General features: G+C 27.2%; 2 protein-coding genes across 4 annotated transcripts in view; both read right to left on the bottom strand.

Moving 5' to 3' along the window:
• LOC117177749 (tetraspanin-1) overlaps positions 1-2,380 on the bottom strand; it is a 162,635-nt gene extending 160,255 nt beyond the window's left edge. For both annotated transcript variants that reach the window (XM_033368653.1, XM_033368655.1), the window contains exon 1: positions 2,149-2,380. The gene's annotated coding sequence lies outside the window, so the exon portion shown is untranslated. The remainder of the gene's footprint in view (positions 1-2,148) is intronic.
• An 8,746-nt stretch (positions 2,381-11,126) lies between these two features.
• The window catches only part of LOC117178182, a 37,557-nt gene continuing 27,941 nt past the window's right edge, over positions 11,127-20,742 (bottom strand). For both annotated transcript variants that reach the window (XM_033369474.1, XM_033369475.1), the window contains exons 9-10: positions 18,871-19,293; positions 11,127-13,234 (exon numbers count right to left, since the gene is read on the bottom strand). In XM_033369474.1, the coding sequence (XP_033225365.1) occupies positions 11,901-13,234; positions 18,871-19,293 (1,757 nt within the window). In that variant the 3' untranslated portion in view covers positions 11,127-11,900. The remainder of the gene's footprint in view (positions 13,235-18,870; positions 19,294-20,742) is intronic.

Genomic DNA, 20,742 nt, shown 5'->3' with positions numbered 1-20,742 from the left:
TTAATCGTAGGTATGCGGTTTTCGGAAATGTCAAACAGTTGCATTTCAACCAACTGGATACACTTTCAAGCAAGAAACAAATTTTTAAGAAAAAACTGAAATTTTTCACCAAATAGTCGAATTTTCCTTCTGGTTACTGTTTAAGCAAATAAAGAATATTAATTTTCTACAAAAAAATGCATATTCAAGAAAATAGTTAATTTTTCAACTAACTAGTAGACTTTTTAATCAAAAGATGGACTAGGAATCAAAAATATAATAGTGTTTGCATTAAAAAAGAATTACCTTTTAATAAAAAAAACTATGTTTCTACCAATAGCGGACTTTAAAATAAAATAGAATCAACTTTTAACTAGAAATAAGTGAAGTTTCTTAAAAACAATGAAAAAGAGGAATTCTTAAAAAACAAGGGATAAGGTATGAAGTCTAGAATTTCCTAGTTAGACTTTTCCATGAAAGGAAAATAAATTTTTTTAAACAGAAGCCAATGTTTAAAATTTTTAATTGGAAAATAACTACAAGAGTTCCTGGTGGATAAAATTATCGTTAAATATAATTACTTACGTAAATTTCCTAATAATGTGAGAATTCCATTAAAAATGGTTAAATTTGAGGGATTCTTTAGTTTGATTCATTCCAGAAATTTAACAATTTAATAAGAATTCAATCTGTTTCTTACGCACAGACTTTGAATCTCACTAAAAATCCATTCTAATGTTAATTTGATTCTATATAAATACTATAATAATTTCCGCGTATCCATAAATCATAAATAAATAATTTAAAAAAAATCGTAAATCTAAATCCGAATGGAAATACAAAGTCGTTTAATTTTCTAGCCGAGATATTGTGCAGATTCATTTCTCAAGGAAAGATTTTTATCTCAATTACGACTGATGATTCATAATAGTCTTAAAACACTCTGATAACCACCTTTGATTAAGCAAAACTACCATAAAATATATAAACAAGTGATAACAGCGTGTGAAACATATCTTTGCAAATTAAATTCTATATGCACTAAAGCAATATCCTGACGTTATGATAACCATTCTAATTAATTTTTCTCACAGAATATATTCACACGTTGACTCAAAAAAAAACTTCCCAAAAACATTGCCTGTTGAAAAACTGAGTGTAAAGAAGTTAAAGAAATATGTAAGTATCTCTAAAATACACAAAGAATGAGCAAAAAATATAAGATTTTATGTTCATAGCTTTGAATTAGTCACGCTCATTATATAGAAGTATTGTAATTTTTCAATTTTTGAGTAATTGTACAACTAATCAATTAGGAAATACTTTTATATACTGATAATAAAATATGTCTTAATTGTAGAGTTAAGGTTTAATATGTTTATTTACTTATATCACTTTTAATTCGTTTAAAAGCTGCTAAATCCGATGATTTTCAAAAAGTCGAAATAAAAAAACACTAAACTAAAAAGGAGAACAAATTTTTTAACAAATATTTTTAAAAACTCTTGAGACTTATTTTCATTGCTTCGAAATTAATATTCATTAGGCATGGTCCATTCTGGCTGTTTAATATTCATCTAGAAATTTTGGTATACTTCGGAAAAATAAAGACTTAAGAACTATAATAGTTCTTGAATTATTGTGAAAATTCCCAGAATTTTGAGAGAACTTCTTCAGAATCGAGAAAAAAAAACAACACTGACATCAACGTCAACATGTTGAAAACAAAAGCAAAGCTGATGTCAACAAAGAAAGATCGACCCATCTTTTCCCCGACACAATTTGTTAAAAATTCTAAATCAGCCTCGAAAAATCTCTTTTAAAATTATTTGATTTATTTCCATCTCCGAAACTTGGATTGCTCCGTTTGCTCTCATAAAATACTGGGGTGACATAAGGCAATTCCCAACATCCGTTCTCGTGATTATTCTCATAACTCGAGCAGACAAAAAAATGTATCTTCCCGAATCCAAAGGCTTTTTCACGAACAAAGGATCATTTTGGCGATACAATGAGATGAGAAGATTTCACGCATGACCATGAGAAAAAATGAGTCGACGCATCGAACTGAGACGTATTTACAAACGAAAAACAGAAAATCGTTTACAAGGTTAACGTCCTCTTTTTGCAGGAAATGTCTAGTATTTTTAGGGATGTTATCTGACTCACCAAAAAGAAAAATCCTCGCTGCCCCGGCGAGAGTTCCAGAGAAGATAAAACTTGTCACAACACTGGAAATCACACTTTCATTCGCAGAACACTACCGAAATTCCCTTAATACGAAAAAGACGAAAGGGAGAAGGGTTTTTAAGAAGACATTAATAAACGAACATTAGATTTTATTTTGTAGCTTTGTAAACTTTCGATACTAGGAAAGACTTACAACTTTACTTCCGTACCCGGCGCCGTATGCCGCGCATCTGAGAAATTGGACCAGTCTCGCCACTAGAGGGCTGTTTAAAACTTGTGCGCTACTCATTGCGCAGGAGCGCGGGGAAGTGGATTTTTAATAGAGATGGAGATGGAGATGATTATTATTAGTAATGATAATCTTGTAGATCATTCAATCAGTTTGTCTAAATTGAAATTTATATTCCCGATCGTTTTCGCCTGATTTTTCAGGATAGATATAACTCAGGAAATTTCGGAAAGTCAGGGAATATTAGGGAAAACCTGACAGAGCCAGAAGAATTTCAATAAGCTGACGTTGGAGTAAACTTTATCATTTTGATTCAAAATTCAAATGGGGATATAAAAAATTCAACTAATTATTTAACAAATTTAACTTTTTTTTAAATTTCCTTTTTTTTTGGTATGAAAATTCACGTATTTTAATAAAAAAATCAACTTGAAACATTAAAAATTGAATAATTTTGAATTTAACTGCTTGAAAAATGAAAGAATTCTATATTATATCCTTTAAAGTTCAAGGCTTGCAAAATCTTAAAATTGAATTTAAGCTGTTGTGTTTATAAATCCTAATTTATTCCATTTCAAATACCTTCAATATAAAATTGTCCTATTTTCAAACTTTCAATCTTAAATTCTTTGATTTTGAATATTTTGAATTTCAAATAGTTCAAATTGATTCATTGCAACTGCTTTCAATTAGCAATTGAATTGCGCACTTTAAAAATGCAAAAATTAAAAGCAACTTCAAGTTTCAAGAATTTTGAATTAAAAAAACATGTAATTTGATTCCTTTGTTTAATGATTAAATTAAAATATTTCATTGATATTATTAGCACAATGAAATTATAAGACATTTTAATTTGAAGCTATCTTAATCTTGAATATTCAATCATTTAAAATCATTCCAATTAATCAAATTCGAAATTTTAAAGCATTGCAGTGCAGCATAGTCACGCTGGCGCAGGTTCGATTCCCAAATCAGGCAGCGAGGCTGGATGTGTTTTTCATAGTATTATTTTCTATTTCATTTTTAAAACAATGAAGCTTTAATATATCAGTTAATTGTAAAATTAATTCTCATTGATAAAAATGTAACGACTTAATTTTTGGTTAAAAATTACTGTTTTTTAGTTTAAACATTCAACTATTTAGTTCTAAATTTTTAGAAACGAAATAAATGCAAAGTAAAAATTAATCAAATATAATTAGGACTAACTTCATATCCAGTTAATTTTAAAATTAAAATATTAAAAAAGTTTTACCCATATAAACAAGGCAAACAATAATTTTGGAAAATTATAAATAGCTCATAAGAGTTTATGATTGTATGTGATGCATATGCATCATGTACACTTCTATTGTATTCTCAATATTGAAAAAGTTTTCCACATATAAACAAGGTTAACACTATATTTTTTAAATTATGAGGTTATGAAGGATTGATTGGTCAATAGGTCATTCAATGCGTTTTGTAAATGCGAACAAATATATCATATATACTGTCTTAGCGTATTCTCAAAATTCAAAAAGTCTTCCTCATATAAACAAGGTTATCAATATATTTTTTTAAATTGTAAATAGGTATTGCTAGATTATGAGAGATCGTGAAAATATGTTTACATAAATGATAAACAGTTTTTGATAGATCATTAGAGGAAATGGAAGGTTCTTCAATAGATCTTTCGAAGCGCCTCGAAGTCGCGAACAAATCTATCGCAGAGATGGTAGCTGTAGTATGCTTAACATTAAACAAAGTTTTCTCACATTCACGCCTCGGAATCGTTTTAGAAATAAAAAATAGTGTAAATAGTACATTTAATACTTTCACAATGATTCATTATAATCAAAAGGAAGTGTTTCAGGTTTCAATTGTCTAATTAAAATGTTTTTGTTAAGAATTCATCTTTTTAATTTAAAAAATGAATTACAGTGAAACCCTTCTATAGCCCTCTCTTTTATAGCCCTTCCGAGAATTGACGCCGCGCCACAGGTAGGTGTATTAGGAGCTGCGCGCGGTCTGCGGTTGTTAATCAGGCGAGCACTCAAGTGTGAACTAACAAAACCGGAACGGGCTATAATGAGTTAGTTCCCACCCATCGTCAATCCGAAAATCGACACTGTAGAAGAGTTTCATTGTATTTGGTTCAAAACTCAGTTATCTTGTTGAAGATTCATCTATTTCTGTGCAAAAGTCAGTTTTTCTGGTTAAGAAACGCAACTACATGATTCAAACCAATTATTCTCGATTTAAACTAATCTATTTTTTAGGAATTAAAATTTTCAAGATGAAAGTTGGCTTTTTTGTACAAAGCTCGTAATTTTGGCTTGATAATTCAAAAACCTGATTGGAAACTTGTGTTTTGTTCAAATTTCAACCCCAAAATCTGCGCTATAGAAGAGTTTCATTGTATTTGGTTCGAAATTCAGTTATCTTGTTGAAGATTCATCTATTTCTGTACAAAAGTCAGTTTTTCTGGTTAAGAAACGCAACTATATGATTCAAACCAATTATTCTCGATTTAAACTAATCTATTTTTTAGGAATTAAAATTTTCGAGATGAAAGTTGGCTTTTTGTATAAAGCTCGTAATTTTGGCTTGAAAATTCAAAAAACTGATTGGAAACTTGTGTTTTGTTCAAATTTCGTCCTTTTTGGTCGGAAATAAAGTTTTTTCGTTAAAAATGTAACCGTTTCGTTTAAAATTAATCTCTTTTATATGAGGATTCAAATATCCTATATATGAAAGTTGGTCCAAGCTTCCCATAGTGTCATCGTGTTCCATAGAGCAAAAGAAATTACGTTAGAGTCCTAATGTTTCAAGGCAGGTTCGAGGCTCATTTTTTTAAACATTTCTTTCATCTTCAAACATTGTAATTATTTAAACAATTTTCATAAAAGTCTATGAGGAAATTTGTTTACGGCGTTCACTAAGAATGTTTATCCGACGACTCTTTTCTATGTTGCTTTGTAAATTCACAAGTACTATTAATTATTTAAACAATTTAGATTAAAAATTAAGAGTTTGGTCTTTTTTCTACGAATAAACTCAATTTTTTAAAGAATGAACTAAGAGAATTCATTTTCCATGATGCTTTGCATATTTACAAGGATATTAATTATTTAAACTATTTCGATTTAAAAATTAAGAGTTTCGCCTTTTTTCTACGAGTCAATGTGTTTTCGAAGTCAGCTAAGAATGTCTATCTGATGACTCTTATCTATGTTGCTTTGCCAATTTACAAAAATTATTAATTGTTTAAACAATGTAGATTAAAAAGTAAGGAGTTTGGTATTTTTTTACGAATGGGCTCTTTTTTCACAAAATTGAATAAGAATATCTTTTCGATTATTCATTTTCTACGATGCTTTTTAAATTTACAAGAATATTAATTATTCAAACTATTTCGATTGAAAAATTAAGAGTTTGGCCTTTATGCTACAAGTCAATTTGTTTCTTAAGTCCAATAAGAATGTCTAGCCAATGACTTTTTTCTATGCTGCTTTGTAAATTTGCAATAAATATTAAATATTTAAACAATTTAAATTAAAAAGTTAACAGTTTGCCCTATTTTCTACAAATAAATTTGCTAACGGAGTGAACTAAAAATGTCTATCTGATGACTCTTTTCTATGCTGCCTGGTAGATTTACAAGAAGCATGAATTATTTAAACATTTTGGTTTACAAAATTAAGAGTTTGTTTTTCTTTCTACGAGCCAATTTGTTTACTGAGTCAATTAAGAATTTCTATCCGATCATTCTTTTCTATGTTGTTTTGCCAATTTACAACAACTATTAATTGTTTAAACAATTTAGATAAAAAAATTAACGGTTTGGTATTTTTTTACGAATAAGCTCATTTTTTTACACAATTGACTACGAATATCTTACCGCTGATTCTTTTTCTACTATGCTTTTTAAATTTACAAGAAAATTAATTATTCAAACTATTTCGATTAAAAATTCAAGAGTTTGGGCTTTTTTCTACGAATAAGCTCATTTTTTTCAGAATTGCCTAAAAATATCTTTCCGCAGATATTTTGTCTATGATGCTTTGCAAATTTACAAGAATGTTAATAATTTAAAATATTTTGATTAAAACATTAAGAAATTGGCCTTTTTTCTACGATTAAATGTGTTTACGGAATCAACTAAGAATGTCTACTCGATGACTCTTTTTTATGTTGCTTTGTAAATTTAAAAGAAATATTAATTATTTAAACAATTTAAATGTAAAAATTAAAAGTTTGTCCTTTTTCTACGAGTCAGTTTGCTTGTGGAGTGACCTAAGAATGTCTACCCGATGACTCTTTTCAATGTTGATTTCCAAATTTACAAGAATTATTAATTATTTAAACAATTTAAATTAAAAAATTAAGAGTTTGACCTCTTTTTTACGAATAAGCTCAATTTTTTTACTGAATTACCTGAAAATATCTTTCCGATTATTTTTTTCTATGATGCTTTGCAAATTTACATGAATATTAATTATTTAAACTATTTTGATTAAAAAGTAAGATCTGGACCTTTTTTCTAGGAATAAGTTAAATTTTTCACAGAATTAACTAAAAATATCTTTCCGATGATTTTTTTATGATTCTTTGCATATTTACAAGAATATTAATTATTTAAACTATTTTGATTACAATATTAAGAGTTTGGCCTTTTTCTACGAATAAGCCCAGTTTTCTACAGAATTAACTAATCATATCTTTCCGATGATTCTTTTTCTATGATGCTTTGCATATTTACAAAAATCTTCATGATTTCAACAATTTCGATTAAATATTAAGAGTTTGGCCTTTTTTCCACGAATAAGCTCAATTTGTGTACAGAATTAACTAAAAATATCTTTCCGATGATTTTTTTATATACTTTGTAAAGTTACAAGAATATTAATTATTCCAAATATTTCGATTAAAAATTAGGAGTTGGGCCTTTTTTCTACAAATTAGCTCAATTTTTTACAGAATTAACTAAAAATATCTTTCCGATGATTTTTTTCAATGATGCTTTGCAAATTTACAAGAATATTAATTATTTAAACCATTTCGATTAAAAAGTAAGATCTGGGCCTTTATTCCACGAATAAGTTCAATTTTTTAAAAGAATTAACTACAAATATCTTTCCGACGTTTTTTTCTATGATTCTTTGCATATTTACAAAAATATTAATTATTTCAACTATTTCGATTAAAAAATTAAGAGTTTGGCCCTTTTTCGATGAAGAAGCTCAATTTTTACAGAATTAAATAAAATGATCTTTCTGATGCTTTTTTTATATGGTGCTTTGCAAATTTATCAAAATATTCATGATTTAAACAATTTCGATTAAAAATTAAGAGTTTGGTTTTCTTTGTACGAGTCAATTTGCTTACGGAGTCAACTAAGAATATCTATCCGGTGTCTCTTTTCTATGTTGCTTTGCAAATTTACAAGAACTATTCATTATTTAAATAAATGAAAATAAAAAGTCATTCAAGTAAAAATGAATATCGTTGCATTTAATTGAACTTCATTTGCAAATTTGTTGTAAATTCTTTTTTTTAATTAATCTTCTTGGTTGAAAATTCAACTATTTGGTTAAAAACTTATCTATTTTATTGAGAATTAAACATTTTTAGGTAAAAAATTAACATTCCTAGTTCAATATCAAGCATTTAGGTGGAAAATTCCACTGTTTTGTTGAAAGCTTTTGCCTTGAAAATTCAACATTTTGAATGAATTTCTTTTTCATTATTGGCTGAAAAGTTTTGAAGATCTCTTTTGGTAGAGAGTTCATATTTTTTTAGTTAAAAATTCAAGTGTTCATTTGAAGAATAATCTCCTTTGCTTGAGGATTGAAGTATTTTGTTGAAAATTTTTCCTTTTCATTTCAATTCAATTTTTCTCGTTTTAAAATGTAAATCTTCCCTAGGTTAAAATATCTATTAAAATATCTACAAATAATGAAATAAGCGTTTGTCGTACATGTAAAAAATGAGCCATTTCATTTTTTATTGCCCAAAAGTTTCTAAAGAAAGCCGAATCTTAAATAAACAAATTCTTAATTTTTTGCGAACATGAGTCGTCTTCGTTTAAATCTTTGTAATGTCTTTGAAATCATTGAAATCTTTGTGAAGTCCTTTGACTGGAATATTTGAAATCTTTGTTAAATCTTTTGAAATTTTATAAAAAATTATGATGTCGTTTAAAATATTTTTAAATCTTCGAAATCTCTTGTACTGCACCCTTGTTGAAATATTTTAATTCCTTGAAAGCTTTGAAATCTACGAAAACTTTGCGAAATTTAAAAAAATATTTATAAAATGTTTGAAATATTTTTGAAATGTTTCTTTATTCTTTGATCGTGAAATCTTTTCTGTTCGTTTGAAATTATTAAAATCTTTTCAAATTTTCTCAAATTTGTTGAAACCTTTTGAAATCATTAAAAATCTTTTACATGTTTTAAAATCTTTAAAATCTGGTGTACCTTTGTTGGAATCTTTGAAATTCTTGATATGTTTTGAAATCCTTAAGAATTCTTTAAAATATTTGAGAAATCTTTCGGAAATCTTTTGCAATCGTTTGAAATCTTGTTAAACATTTTTAAATCGTTTAAAATCTTTGAAATGGTTTGAAATCCTAGAAATCTTTGAAATTCTCGTATTGTTTTGAAATCTTTATGAAGTTATTGAAGTTATTTAAAATCTTTTAAATGTTTTGAAATCTTTAAAATCTTTGTGCAATGTTCGAAATCTTTATGAAATCTTTGCGAATTCGTTGGAATTATTTAAATTATTACAAATCTTAGTGAAATCTTTTGACATCTCCTAAAAAGTTTTGAAATTGTTTAAAATTTTCCAATGTTTTGAACTCTTTGAAATGTGGTTTGATATATCCTTAAATATAATCCTTAAACTCGTTTGTAAGTTTTAAAATCTTTGTGAAATGTTCGAAATCTTGATGAAATGTTCGAAATCTTTGGGGAATTTTTTGGAAAACTTTTTTAGAGTTCCTCTAGGGAGAGTTATGTCTTGTTACCTCCTCCACTAGCCGCCGCGAAACTGGAATCGGAAATACGTGACGAAGCGCGAAACATTTGAAGTATTCTTAAGAAGAGGTTATAAGTCATTATATATTTTCGTGTGTTCAGATCATTCACCCGATTGTACGAAATTGCTCTTCCGTCTAAGAATTTGTAATCAAGCTAAATCAAAGGAAAAAGACATTGAAAACAAATATGCTATCAAAAGCATGACTATGCACATAACTTACCAATAAGAATTTAGGATCTTAGAGTTCTAAACTTGAAAGAAAAACGAACTATCTTCTTTTTTTAACTGCAATTTTTCTTCCATTATTACATTTGTAGTAAAATGTAAACATTTGAAATGTAATTTCAAATCAATGTTCGCTTGCAGCATGAATTCTCTGCGATATTTATATAATTAAACAAATTTTATTTAAAAAATAATTCCAACAAATCAGCAGTAAAAACTTTTCTGCTTTATTTATGTAATTTACATTTTAGTTGTATCATAAATCCTCTCTTACGTTTTACCTATTGTTCTGAAATAAAGACTTCTTTGAAAACAAGTTTTAAGAACTGAAAAAACATTAAACACACCTATTGTAAAAAGGGGGTTTTTAACCTCATGAAAATACTTCTCTTATTTCTGATTTCTCAATTGTGTTTTGCTAAATATTACTTTAATGTGATCTTTATTTTGGTCTTCTCTATGATTGAATTCAATTTATTTTTATTCGAAATAATTTAATCAAAAGGTTTTGAAGGAAAGACCATAACCTCCGAATTTAATTTCTTTGCTTTACTTTACAAACAATACAATTAGACATTTTTCCCCATGTGTTGTCTCATTTTCATTTTCTTTTTTTTTTGTAAAGATTGAAAATTTGTAGTATAAAATTTGATTTAGCCCATTAATTAATTAATATTGTAAAAATTCATGTAATTAAAAAATTATTTTTTACATTTTAATAATCTTCAATAAATAAACCTAAATTATTATTATTGTTATTCTACTTACTATCTATTAGATGTTAGAGTCTTTATCAAACAGTCTTCAATGATATTTTTTTTTAAAGAGTGTATAGAAAAAGATTTTTCACTTTTCGGACATTCTTCATTATTATTTTTATTATATTTATTTACTATTCTATCATTGCCTGAACATTAAATTTGACTTGAAAGTCGCGCCAATTTCAAAACATCCGATTCCGCTTTCAGGGCACCAATCAGAAGCGGAGTAAGTGGTGACAAGACTCTCTCTAGAGGAACTCTAAACTTTTTAATCTAGTGTACATACCCTTTTTGAATGTTTGAAATGTTTATAAAATCTTTCTTGAATCTTTGTTTGGAAAATCTTTTGTATTCGTTGAAGTCATTGAATTATTTGAAATATTTTGGAATCTTCTAAAATGTTTTAAAACCTCTTGAAATCATTTCAAACTTTTGAAATCCTTTAAATCTTTAAAATTTTTAAATGTTTGCGAAACTGCGGTGAAATCTTTATTGAAATCTGGCGTATGCGCCTTTTTTAAATTGTTAACATCCGTGAAATCTTTATGAAATGTTAAAGATATTTAAATTATTTTGGAATATTTTGAATACTTTGTAAAAACTAATTTCAATCAGATATATTACAAAATAATGTCTTGGCTCACCAACAATATTTTCTACTTAAACTAACAATTATCGCAGAGGGAAATCTGAAAGACTTGGAAACGAGAAAATAGGTTTATTACAAATTTTATTACAAAAACGTATTTCAATTTTTCTTACAAAACTTAGTTTAGCACAGTAATTAATATTCAATACCATTAATTACCTGTTAATGTATTTTGCGTTTTAATGATTGAAACCCAAACATTTTGTCGCTAATCATAACTTTACTTCCAAGTTTAAATAAATAAATTTTTTCTTGAACATAAAAGTTATAGATACAAGTTAGAATCAAACTTGAAGACTAATTTTAACCAAGTTTCAAATTCCTTACGAATCTTAATCTTCCTGTGCAACTTAATTTGTAATTTCGATTTTATACATGAAACAATAATTTAATAAAGTAAATCATTTACAGTTTTACAGTGTACACAGCCCACACTTTTAGTCACTCAAGCTTAAACTGACATCTCAAATATTTACATACAAGCAAAACATATGTACAGTCGTAAATATTTGCATTCTTTGAGTTAATAAACGTTTGATAGTTCTCATCGACTTAAACTTTACTTAAATTAAAACAAAAAAAAATGAAAAAAATCTTATCACTGAGAACATACAAAATTCTCAAAACTATTTCAATAACTAAAAGTCGTAGAAATCTCTCACGTCAGCCTCTAAATATTCATGCGGAATTCATGGAAATTAAAACAGACCTAAAAAGTGGGACCTGCTCATTACACCAGCAATAAAATTCAAAATGCAACCTAGACTTTAACTACATTTTTAAAATTATAAATTCAACAATAAATTTCTCACAATTAAACTCATCAAAATTCATTCACTCATTCAACGTTCATGATTGGCGCACGTTTCGGAAAACCTTTAAAATATGGCTCAGCACTTTCCAAATCAGAAGTCGCATTCATTCTCTGGCTTGGAATCTCTCGAATAAATTCCAAGTCATCAGTCTCATCAAACAATCTTTTCGTCACAGCATATGGAGAAATTAATCTGTTCTGTACAAATTGATTAAACGCAGGCGTTATTCTTCCAGAGCTATCTCTCGGAGGAGAATACGACAGCAGTTGTCTGTGAAAGGGATCATCATCTCCCATGTCATAAACAAAATCCTTGTCTATCGGTTTGATGCGATTCCTCACCGGACGCTGCATATGCGGACTTTCCCTGCCAAAGTAACCACTCCGTTCCTTCCTTTCACGAGAAATGCTTCGAGTGCGTCTTCCTCGACCTGGAGGTCTTCCCCGACGCTTTCCACGACTCTGTCTCGAAAGAGATCGCGATTCCGGCTCTTCAGCATTCAAATCCCTGCTATATCCTTTCCAAATATCCGCCTGATTCGCCTCAATGTCAAAATAAGAATCGCTCTGGCCCCCTAAACAAGAGCGACTTCTTGCAGTGATGCAATTCCTCATCGGGCGCTGCATTTGCGAATATTCGCTGCTGAAATAACCACGCCTTTTCTTCCGTTCCCGAGAAATGCTTCGAGTGCGCTTCGCTCGACCTGGAGGCCTTCCCCGACGCTTTCCACGACTCTGTCTCGAAAAAGATCGCGATTCAGGCTCTTCAGTACTCAAATCCTGGCTGTATCCTTTCCAAATATCATCCTGATTCTCATCTAAGTCTACACAAGAGTCGCTCTGGTTTCCTGTACGAGAGCGGCTCCTCGTACTGACTTTTTTTTGGCACCTGGGTTCACTCATGGTCCCGGTCCTCGAGAGGCTTCGCATTGAATTTCGCGATTTTGCTCTAGGCAATTCCGGAGTGATCTCGTCCTCGTAATCGGAATCTAATTTTTTCCCTAAACGAGACGAGCTCCTCGTTTCCATTCGTGACCTGCTTCTCGGACACAATTCACCAGTGATTTCATCTTCTTCGGCTGGGTAACTGGCGTTGTAATTGATTTCTTCAAGTTCAGGACTGTTTTCAAAAACTTGGCCAGACATTTTTAAGTTGTTGTTTTGAATGTGAGAGAGATTTAGTATGTTGATATTGGACTTTGGAGACAATGGATCAGAGTTCGAGCCTCCGATTATTTCCAGGATTTCAGCGGATTTCAGCGGCCTCAAGTCAATTTTTCGTGCGGAATCTCCATCCTCGGTTTCGGTTTCTGTGTCGGATAGATTGATCGCTCTGTTGTGCTGCTTTTGACGCAGATCTGCAAGAAGAAATTATAAGGACATTCATAGATTTAAGATTTAATCCTTCATAATTAGCAATACTTTTCTTGCTACTGAAAATCAGTTCATTACTTTTATTTGCGTAATTTTTCAAGTTTTTAAATCACAATTTAAAATCAACAAAATTAATAAAATTGCGTTATAATAGTTATAATAGTTGAACGACTTCAAATTGAAGCCAGGACATACCGCTTCTGATCCCCTTAAATCTCTAATTTACCCCATCCCTATAACAATTTAACTTGGAACGCGTTATTAAAACAAAAACAGGATTGCTACAAAATACTAATTTCTAAATTCCCTAAATTTCAAAATAAACCATGAAATATCCCTGTGCCAATTTTTCATTTTCCCTGACCTTTATAAATTTCTTTTCAGGTTAAATGTTTAACGAATAAAATTAATTTTTAACAACAAAAAATAAATCAATTTTTTAACCACGAAGATCCCACAAAAGACGCATTTTCAAAATTAGAAATAAATTTTCAACTAAGAAAGATACATTTTAAACAAAAATTGAAATAATTACATTTACAGTTGAAAAAATAATTTCTCAACAAAATAGTTAAATTTTCATCCAAAAAAATTAATTTTCAACCAAAAAGATTCATTTTCTACCAAAAAACATGACTTTTTACCAAAATATATTAATTTTCAACAAAATAGTTGAATTTTTAACCAAACAAATGAGTTTTCAACTAAAATAAGGAATCTTTAACATAAGAAAGGTAAATTTTCAACTAAGAAAAATCAATTTTGAACCCAAATTGAAATAGGTACATTTACAGTGTAAAATAATTAATTTTTAACCACAAAAAATGAATTCTCAGCAAAATAGTTCAATTTTCAACGAAAGAAATTAATTTTCAATCAACAAGATTATTCATTTTCTACCAAAAAACATGACTTCTTAACAAAATATATTAATTTTCCACAAAATAGTTAAATTTTCAACTAAAGAAATTAATTTTTAACTAAAAAGATAAATTTTCAGCCAAAAAGATTAATTTTCTACCAAAAACATGACTTTTTAAGAAAATATATTCATTTTCAACAAAATCGTTAAATTTTAAACCAATTTTCAACTAAAATGAGGAATCTTTCAACAAAAAATGAATTTTGAACCAAGAAGATTTCACGAAACACGAATTTAAAAAAGACATAAATTTTCAACTAAAAACAAGACATTTTAAAACCAAATTGAAATAGTTAGATGTACAATTTAAAAAAATTCATTTTTACCCATGAAAAACGAATTCTCAACAAAATAGTTGCACTTTCAACTAAAGAAATAAATTTTCAACCAAAAAGATTAATTTTCTAAAAAAAGTGTATTTTTAATAAAAAAATGAATTTTCAACAAAATAGTTAAATTTTTAACCAAAGAAATGCAGTTTTAACTAAAATGAGGAATCTTTAACGAAAAAAAGGAATTTTAAAACAAGAAGATTTCACGAAACACGAATTTTCAAAAAAAGACATCAATTTTCAACTGAAAACTATCAGTTTTAAAAACCAAATTGGAATAGTTAGATTTATAATTTAAAAAAAATTAATTTTTACTCTTGAAAAACGAATTCTCAGCTAAATAGTTAAATTTTTAACCAAATAAATGAATCGTCAACTAAAAAGATTAATTTTTTACTAAAAAGATAAATTTTCAACTAAAGTTTTCAAATTAAATAAAATAAATTTTCCATTTTTTAAGAAAAAAATGTGCACTGTTTTAAAAATTGTTCAGTGAGAATTCCCTTTCTTTAATAGTTAAAAAATATTTCAAAATTCCAAGTAAATTTTAAAAATTGTAAAATAATTTAATACTATAGTAATTTGAAATATTAACTAATTTTCTTATTTTCACTTTCAAACATGCCCAATTCCAATTTCTTCAATTTCAAAGGATTTCATCTTTACATTTCTCAACTCGAACGCTGGTTTTAAAATTGTAAAAACTTGAACGCTTCCTGTTTAATATTGTTTATGATTTTGAACTCCTAAAGTCAGGGAATTTTCTTAATTTACCGCTTTCAAGCTGAAATTTTATATTTTTTTATGCTCTATATATTAAAATTTTTAACTTTTATCATGACATTTTTTAATTCTCTAATCAAGATTTTAATTTTTTATGTATTGTGTTTTCGACGATTCAAGTCCGAACAATATAAATAGAAATTGTTTTCCAAGTTGTTCAGATGAAATATGCTCAACATTTGACATTTAATTTTGGAAATTAACTGGTAACATACCCACTTTTAATCGCTTATAATTTGACTCTTCTCATTTTATATAAAAAAAAATTAACATCCAATTTTTATTTATTTAAAAATGGTATTAGTTTTAGATAGTTGAATCCATAATTTTAAAATAGTTAAAACTAAAAATTTTACAAGATTTTGTATTCATTTTCGAATATTTCTTTTTTGGTTATATGATAATAAACTAAAATATATTTTAAATATTTTAGGATGGTCTTCCTTCAATTGAAACTATTCAGTAGTAAATATTTTCGTTTTGATTTACCAAGACAAATCAAAATTCTAATTCTTGGCGAAAACTGCCTGACCTAAAGTCAAAATTAGAATTTTTAACGAAAATTCTCTGTGGCAAACTCAAAATTATATTTCTTTATTGAAATTCCCTGCCCAATATTATAGTTAATTTAAAAAATTCACTGTTCCAAGTTAAAATTATCATTCTTTTGGACAATTTCCTATCCTAGGTAAGAATTATGATTTTTTCACAAATTTCCTGTTCCAACTGGGAATTATATTAATAAAAGAAACAGGGTGTCCGAAAATCTTCATTTTCAAAATTCCTTGATTTTTTTCCTGACCAAGTTTTCATTTTCCCTGACCATTAATATCCAAATACCAGCATTTAAATATTTTAATTTTTTGAACATAAAATCTTTTATAAACGGAAAAACAATTTAAGATTTAAAATTAAATGCTGTAAATTTATTTGTTTATTTCAACCAAAAAATATGACTTTTCCATCAATAATGATTCATTTTCATTCCAAAAGGACATTTTTTCAATGAAATAGTTTAATTTCCCACAAAAAAGATAAATTTATATCAAAATAGGCAAAGTTAAAGCAAAATATTTACATTTTCAACAAAATACTTGAATTTTTTTAACAAATTGTTGAATTTTCAACCTACGTCACTGAATCACATATCCGGCCATTTACTGCTTTTTCCGTTATCCCGGTCAGATAGACACTTATAAAAGACAGATTTTCGACAAATTACATAAATTTTCAACCAAATAGTTTAATTTTTAAACCTGTAAAGATAAAATTTTCACGAAAAATGGAATAGTTAATTTTTCATTAGAAAAAAACTGTGATTAAAATACGAATTCTCAACAAAAAATTTGAATTTTTACCTGCAAAATCTGAATTTTCAAAAAGTAAACAGTTTTCAATCAAATAGTTAAATCTTTAGTTAAAAAATGAATTTTTAACCAAAAAAGAGCGAATCATTAAACTTTCATTTAAAAAATTATTTCCAATAAGAAAAACGAATTTTCTAAAACATATTAATTTTCAACCAAACAGTTGAATTTGTAATCCTGAAAAAATCAACTTTGAAATAATAATGGAATCATTGAATTTTCATTAAAATAAAAATATTATTTTTAATACGAAAAACGAATTTGATACAAAAAAGTTGTATTTTTAAGCGGAAAATATGGATTTTCAACAAACAAGTTATAACTAAACTGAACCGTTAAAGTTTTGATCAAATAGTTCAGTTTTTAACTTCAAAAACTAATTTTTAAACTTAAAGGGTGAATTTTTAACAAAAACTGTAATAGTTGATATTTTTTCCAACAAAGTTTTTAATTGAAAATCAAAAATAGTGGAATTTCACCAATAAAGACGAATTTTCAGCAATAGCCCTGAATTCTTAACTAAAGAATATTAATTTTCAACCGAACAGTTGTATTTCTAAAAAAAAAAAATAATTTTTAACCAAAAAATACGAATTATCAACAAAATACATTAATATTCAATAAGATAGTTACATTTTCAACCAAAAGCATTAATTTCCCGCAAAAAAAAACGAATTTTCAACAAAATACATCAATCTTCAAGCAAAAAAGCACCGCAAAAAAGCACGAATTTTCTACAAAAAAAGTTGAATTTTCAACAAAAAATGTAATAAGGGATATTTCTATGGAAAAAATTTCTTAATTTAAAATGAAAAGCACTTAAATTTATCCAATAAAGACGAATTACCAACAAAATAAATAAATTTTCAACTTAAAAATATAAAATTTCAACCAAAAGGATTATTTTTTTACCAAAAAGACGCATTGTTAATGAAATACATCAATTTTCTACTAAAAATAATAAATTTGTAACCAAAAACGAAAGGAATTTTGAACAAAGTAGTTCAATTTTCGACCAAATATTTAAAATTTCTAACAGATTGTTCAAAATTTTGAATCAAAAATACGAATGTTATACAAAACAATTAAATTCTCAACAAAAAAGTTCATTTTTTAATCGAAACAAATTAAGTTTTAAACACAATTTTTTTGCCAAAAAAAGAGAAAAAATGCAATTAAATTCTTGAATTTTCAAACCAAAGACAGCAAATTTCAGCCAAAAATTATGACTTTTTTTTAAAGCGCTGGTTAAATTTTCAACAAAATATCCCATTTAAGAAATGAGGGAAATCCTTGACCTCCCTCCCCCAACCTAATAGACTTTACGTAATTTAGACACAGCCCTGTACCAAATAGTTTAACTAGAATATTTAAATATTTAGTTAAAAATAAATGATCAGCAAAAAAAAAATAATTTTTCAACAATAGTTACATTTGAGATCTAAGAGATGAATGTTCGACTAAAATGATGCATCTCTGAATAAAAAATGAATTTTTAATACGGTAATTCGACTTTGAACTAAGCAGTTGAATTCTCGACAAACAAAAAAAAGGATTTTTTTTTCACCAAAAATATGAATTTTTAATCAATTAGTTCAACTTTAAACAAAATGGTTCAGAGTTTAACGTAAAATATAATTTTTCAAGCAAAAAATTGAATTTGCTTGAAGAAAAATACAACGAAAAAAAAACAACGATTTTTCAGAAAAGTAGATGAAATTTTATCTAAACGCAAAAAATTAATTTTTAACAAATTAGTTTAATTTTCAATCAAGTAGTTGAATTTTCTGCCAAAAAAATATAAATCATTGTCTAAAATGTTCTTAAACTAAAGAAAATAGGGTGATTTTTCAAGAAAATAGGAGAATAAAATGGGAATAAATTCTTTAATATAAAATGAATGTAGATACCAAATCGCTTTAAAATCCTTACGCTTAAAAATTTTAACATTTCAAGTAAAAATATATTGTGTTTTCAACAAAATAATTGAACTTTCAACCAAAAAATTTGGTCTACCATAAGAGATGAATTTTTAACACAAAAATATAATTTTTCAACAAAACAGTCGATTTTTAATTAAAAAGTTAATTTTCAATCAAAAAGTTGATTTTTCTAACAAAATAGTTGAATTCTCAACCAAATAGTTAATATTATGTTTTAATTTATCAAGTGAAATCAAATAGCAATTAAAAATCCTTATTTAAGGGTCGACTTACTTGCAACAGGTGTCATGCTTCGAATCCGAGATTCAACGTCAGAAAAAGATCGCGACACATTGTTCGAGCTCAAATTTGACAGATCTATTTCCTGAGATATAGCCAACTGATTCTGGGGAATAGTAGAAATCATTTCATTTAGCACCTGTCGATTATTCATACCGTTGTGCATTCGATTGCAGTGCCCAATACAGTCGTTTCTAGTTACGGACTTGTAATCGCATTTGTTACATTGATATCGATTCAATTTTATATGAGAATCTACATGTCTCTTAAAACTCGAAAGAGAAGTGAAACTTCGCTTGCAAGGAAAGCATTCCAACTTTGCCTGGCATATCTTCTTCTCCAAATTTTGGACACTTTTCCGGCCTGATTCAGCGTGTGCAATTTCTTGTTCTCGGTTGGGTTTTTTCCATCTTTCTCCTGAAATTTGTAAATCATATTTATTTTTTTTTCAGGCTGATGGATACAATTCTTTGAGCCTTCCTCTTTTCTTCCGTGCATTCAAATTCGCAAATTTCAAATTTCAAAAGTGGAAAAGAAATTTATTTGAAGAATTTAAATTCAAAATGTTGAAGTTGAGAATTCAATGAACTTAAGTTTGGAGAGATTTCAAATTGAGTATTGTGCAAATTATAATTTTTGAGCTTCTTTAATCCTTAAGTCCTTAATCCTTCATTGCTTTCACGGGTTTTTCCCTCTTCGCAAACATTTTTCACGGTCAATGAAATTGAAAAAATGGAACACTAAAGCCAAGCAATTTTTCACTTGAGGTAATAAATACTGAGCTGCAAATGAAAGCACTCAAAGTGGAACTGTTAAATTTTGTACTTTTAAAATTGAAATTCTAAAGTTTTTAATTAAAAAATTTTGTATTCAAATGCTCAATAATTTACACGTATACAATTGAAGGTACTAACATTTTTCAAGATAAAAAAATATAAATCCACGTTATCATTTTCAATGCTCTAAATTAAAAAAACAATCAATGAACTTTAAAGCTTTCAATATTATATAATTTTTAGGAATTTTAAGCTAGAAACATCAAATATTGAAAAATTGAAAAATTTTAACTGAACACTTCTTAAATTAGCAATTCAATTATTTTCTTATTAAATAGTTTAAACATCCTTGGAAAGCTTCAAAATTTTATTTCAAAATCTTGAGAAATCTAAAAGTTATTTTAAATTTGTCAAAATGAATTGAATTTTTTCTACAATTTTCACAAAATCCTGCAAATTTATGAAAAATTCTTTACAATTTGGATGTATAAATAACAATTGAACATTTATTATTTGTAGGCGAAATTTAAGTAATTTTAAAATATGTGTAGAAGTTTTGAAAATATTAAAACTTAATGTAAAACTTGAAATGATAGCCTAATATAAAACAAAATGTAGATTTTCGTAGATTTTAAACAATAAAATTAGATTCTTTTCAAGAATTGTGAAAGGCGTCAAAAGAATAAACACATTTTCTTAAGATTCCTAGGGGAATTAAAAATAACTTTTCATTTTGAAAAAATATTTTAAGAGAATATTTAAAAAGTTTTGCAAAGATTTAAACAAAATTTTCAAAAAAGATTCTAGAAGATTTTAAGAAAACTTTCTAAAATTTGCATGACGATTTTTTATCCTTTTAAAACTCCTAAATATCTCTTAAAATTACTCAAATTTTTTCTACAAATGTTCATTTGTAAGTTATACTTCAAAATTAAAAAATTTCACTTACAAATTAAGCATTTTTCAAATATAACAATTAAAATTGTAATTCTCGTCTCTTGAATTTAGTGCACAGGGGTATAAGAAATATAAAAAAATTCTTAACTTGCATAGTTAATTGTTATAAACAAATTGTATTAACAAATACTCG

This window comes from Belonocnema kinseyi, chromosome 8 (genome assembly GCF_010883055.1).
Source record: "Belonocnema kinseyi isolate 2016_QV_RU_SX_M_011 chromosome 8, B_treatae_v1, whole genome shotgun sequence".
Lineage (NCBI taxonomy): Eukaryota > Metazoa > Arthropoda > Insecta > Hymenoptera > Cynipidae > Belonocnema > Belonocnema kinseyi.
The sequence above is the reverse complement of the archived record's forward strand: the minus strand, read 5'-3'. Positions and strand labels throughout refer to the sequence as shown.